The 4,308-nt window shown below is 51.0% G+C and overlaps 2 protein-coding genes across 2 annotated transcripts; both read left to right on the top strand.

Moving 5' to 3' along the window:
* Positions 1-2: 2 nt before the first annotated feature.
* Positions 3-1,472, top strand: LOC127749920 (zinc finger protein 26-like; the record flags this gene model as incomplete). Its single annotated transcript, XM_052269994.1, has 1 exon — positions 3-1,472. A coding segment is annotated over one exon (1,350 nt), but the record flags the coding sequence as incomplete, so codon positions are not given.
* Positions 1,473-2,094: 622 nt separating this feature from the next.
* On the top strand, positions 2,095-4,299 carry LOC113213195 (zinc finger protein 26-like). The gene is made up of 2 exons (XM_026432180.2): positions 2,095-2,179; positions 2,442-4,299. Exon 2 carries the CDS (start codon positions 2,470-2,472, stop codon positions 3,997-3,999), a length of 1,530 nt encoding a protein of 509 aa, XP_026287965.1. The 5' UTR covers positions 2,095-2,179; positions 2,442-2,469; the 3' UTR covers positions 4,000-4,299.
* The last annotated feature ends 9 nt before the right edge of the window (positions 4,300-4,308 follow it).

The following is a 4,308-nucleotide window of genomic DNA, read 5'->3' as shown; positions in this document are numbered from 1 at the left end:
GTGGAAGTCTCCAGGTACACCTCCGAACCCACACCGAGGAGAAGCCCTTCAGGTGCGACGTGTGCGACTACAGGTGCACCACGAGTGGAAGTCTCAAGTTACACCTCCGCACCCACACCGGGGAGAAGCCCTATGGTGAAAGAAGGGAGCGCGGTGCAGGTGCGTTGTGTGACAAGAAGTTTGCGCGACGTGGCTGTGCGCGTTCTCACCATCGCGCGGGAGAACAACATCAGTCTCAACACGAATGCCCCGTATGCAACAGGAAACTTCAGGGTAGCAGTACGCTTCGTATACACATGCGCATCCACACAGGAGAGAAGCCGTATGAATGTAATGTTTGCAACAAGAAATTTGCAAACAGTCACAGTCGGAAAGTGCATCTCCGAACCCACACGGGGGAGAAACCTTTCGAGTGCACAGTGTGTGAGAGGAAGTTTGCGCAAAGCGGTGATCTCCAAAGACATGTGCGCACACACACAGGAGAAAAGCCCGCTGAATGTACCGAGTGCGGCAAGAAATTTGCTGACAAAAAGGGCCTGCTCGTCCACAGCCGGACCCACACCGGAGAGAAGCCTTACGGGTGCAACGTGTGCGACTACAGGTGCACCATGATTGGAAGTCTCAAGTTACACCTCCGCACCCACACCGGGGAGAGGCCCTTCGGATGTCCGCTGTGCGACAAGAAATTCATGTCGAATGCACACCTGCGCGAACATCTAAAAACGCATACAGGAGAAAAGACCTACGAGTGCTCTCTATGCAACAGGAAATTCAGTGGAAGTTGGGCATTGCGACGTCATCTCCAAACCCACACAGGAGAGAAGCCTCACGAGTGTACTGTCTGTGACATGAAATTTGCACTAAGAAGCAGTATGAAAACGCATATCCGCCGTGTCCACACCGGAGACAGGCACTTCGAGTGTTCTTTTTGCAACAAGAAATTTACCGACAGTAGTTATCTGCGCAGCCACCACCTCACACACACAGGAGAGAAGGCCTTCGAGTGCAGTGTGTGCAAAAAGAAATTTAGTGAAAGTGGAAAACTGAAAGTTCATCTCCGAACCCACACCGGAGAGAAACCTTTTGAGTGCTCTGTTTGCAACAAAAGATTTGCGCATTCTTCGAGCCTGAAAGGACACGTTATCCGAGTCCACACAGACTCCTCAAGAAAGCAAGTCAAATGTACGGTTTGCGACGGGAACTTTTGGACAGACAATGAGTTACGTTCACACCTTCGAACGCACACTGGTGAGAAGCCGTTCCAGTGTTCTGTCTGTCAGGACTCATTTTCGCATTCATCCACGTTGCGAACGCACCTACTCCGCCGCCACCCCGCAGGAGAGAAGCCATAGCGTCCAGTTGTCCAGTGCGGCCAGAAAATTGTGCGTAGACGCCGTCGTCTTCAAACGACTTCAATAAGTCATTTCTAAAAAAAGGGGTTTTACTTGTTTGTTGAATACTAAAAACATTTTTGTAATATGAACAAAGAAAATATTTGTAAAAAGTTTTGAAAAGAAATAAAACCTATGAAGGAATTTATTTTGTTTGCTTGAGTTACACTATGAAAATTGGACGGGTGAGATGTGAGAGAGAGGTTGGCCCGGAGGGGGGGGGGGGGGTAAGGGTGATGCAGTAACAGTAATACCCACGGTTTTTGGCGTGCCGAGAAGGTGGCGTGAATGTCACACACTACTACCTGAGTATGTTCCCATTCGCGACCGCTTCCAGGTGATACGCGTGTGACAAACGCTTCCCGGCACCGTTTACTTCGACGACTCTGAATTGAATTTCACACGGGAACTTATTGGGATGAGCCGGCAAGGACAAGGACGCCCCACCAGGGTCACAACGCAGGGCTCTGGTGCCACTCCCCTCCTCCTCTGTCCGACCGGGTAGTGGCCGGACCGACCGAGCTGGCAGCCAGGGTAGCGACCAGGCCAGGGCGATCCCGGCCACTGCGGGTTTCCCGAGCTCTTCGCGCCAGCCCAGCCACCCACCCAGCCACGTACAGTACTACAGTCCTGTCCGTGCCGTCGCCGTCGAAGGGTCCGAGACCGCTCCCCCCCCCCCCTCGCCACAACACGAACCGGAGCGCGCCCAGGATCACCCTGGCGACGCAGAGTACGACGACACGCCGGCTGAGAGAGAGGACACGGAGCAGCTTTCGGAGCAGAAGGAGGTAAGGTGAAGGCCGACAACCATAACGTTTAAAGGAGAAGCAACCTCTTTCCGTTTTCTTTCTGCAGATAATCTGCGCATAGAACTGCACTACAAATTACGCCTGTGAAGCATGTTGTTGTTCGTAAAAAAACCACTACAACCGTTTCAGTAACTGTCTGCCTCGTTTCCTGTCCGAGTCTTTCCAAGATGTGTTTCTACCATGACATTATGCTTGTAGATGTAGACATAGAACATTTGTTTTTTAATATTTTCTTTTCCAGACATATTTGAGGGTTGCTACTCTTCAGCATGCCGGTCCAATCCGATGTCGGCCGCAAGAAAGCTGCCGCCAATGAAAAGCTCGCCATCCACTTGAGCACCCACACGGGACAGAAACCTTTCGAGTGCAATGTATGCAACAAGAAATTTGCAACGAATGGCATGCGAGAAGTGCATCTCAGAACACACACAGGAGAGAAGCCATTCGACTGCAAAATGTGTGATAAGAAGTTTTCGCAGCGCTATCAGCTGCAAAGGCATGTGCGCATTCACACAGGAGTAAAGCCCAATGAATGTACCGTGTGCAGCAAGAGATTTTCTACGAAAGGTAGCCTGGTCATTCACAGCCGGACCCACACCGGAGAAAAGCCTTATGGGTGCAACGTTTGCGACTTCAGGAGCGCCACGAGTGGAACTCTCAAGAGACACCACCTCACCCACACCGGGGAGAAGCCATTCGAGTGCACGCTGTGCGACAAGAAATTCACGACGAGTCAAAACCTGTGCACACATCTCAGGACGCACACTGGAGAAAAGCCCTACGAGTGCTCTCTGTGCAACAGGAAATTTAGTGAAAGTGTGAAATTGCGAGGTCATCTCCGGACACACACAGGAGAGAAGCCATTTCAGTGCGGTGTCTGCAGCAAGAGTTTTAAGAGGGGTGAACATCTTCGAAACCACGAACGTACCCACACGGGAGAGAGGCCTTACGAGTGTACTTTTTGTGAGAAGAAATGTGCATTGGCTCGCAATATGAGAGTGCATATCCGCCGTATGCACACCACGGACAGGCCCTTCGAGTGTACTTTGTGCAACAAGAAGTTTCCAGAACGTGCTGAACTGCGCGTACACCAGCTGAAACACACATCAGAGCGAGCCTTCGAGTGTACGCTCTGCGACAAGAAGTTTGGGTCCGCTCAAGGTCTGCGAGCGCATCTCCGCACCCACACGGGAGAGAGAGAGAAGCCTTTTCAGTGTGCGTTGTGCGACAAGAAGTTTGAGAAGTCTAGCAAGCTGCGTACTCACCTTCGCGTGCACACTGGAGAAAAGCACTACAAATACGAATGTTCTGTGTGCAACAAAAAATGTGAGACCAGTAGTACTTTTATCGCTCACACCCGCATCCACACCGGAGAAAAGCCCTTCGAGTGCGGTGTGTGTCAAAAGAGATTTGGTGCAAATGCTACACTGAAAATTCATCTCCGAACCCACACTGGGGAGAAGCCGTTCGAGTGTGTCGTGTGCAACAAAAAGTTTTCGCAAAGCAGTCATTTGCGCACACATCAGCGATCGCACACGGGAGAAAAGCTTTTTGAGTGCACCGAGTGCGACTACAAGTGTTCGGCGCCTGGCTCTCTAGCTGTGCACCTCCGCACCCACACTGGAGAGAAGCCCTTCGAGTGCACCGTGTGCACCAAGAAATTTCGAACCTCGTCGGGTCTCAATCCACATCTCCGGACCCACACTGGAGAGAAACCTTTCAAGTGTTCTGTTTGCGACAAAAGGTTTGCGCATTCATTGGGCATGAAACAACACAGCATCCGAGTCCACACCGAATGATCAGGAAAGCAAGTTGAGTGTACGGAGTGCAACAAGACATTTTGGACTGTCGGAGATTTTCGTTCACATTTTCGAACGCACACTGGGGAGAAGCCGTTCCAGTGTTCTGTTTGTCAGGACTCATTTTCGCAGTCATTCGCGTTGCGAGCGCACCTCCGCCGCCACCACACAGGAGAGAAGCCATAGCGTCCAGTTGTCCAGTGCGGCAAGAAATTTGTGCGTAGACGCCGTCGTCTTCAAACGACTTCAATAAGTCATTTCTAAAAAAAGGGGTTTTACTTGTTTGTTGAATACTAAAAACATTTTTGT

Source organism: Frankliniella occidentalis, unplaced genomic scaffold, assembly GCF_000697945.3.
Source record: "Frankliniella occidentalis isolate FOCC.00 unplaced genomic scaffold, Focc_3.1 Scaffold5, whole genome shotgun sequence".
NCBI lineage: Eukaryota > Metazoa > Arthropoda > Insecta > Thysanoptera > Thripidae > Frankliniella > Frankliniella occidentalis.
Note: the sequence above shows the minus strand (reverse complement) of the source record. Positions and strands in the feature narration are given on the sequence as shown.

Coding starts and splice junctions, on each gene's coding strand:
- LOC113213195 (XM_026432180.2), top strand. CDS start 2,470: ATGCCGGTCCAATCCGATGTCGGCCGCAAGAAAGCTGCCGCCAATGAA.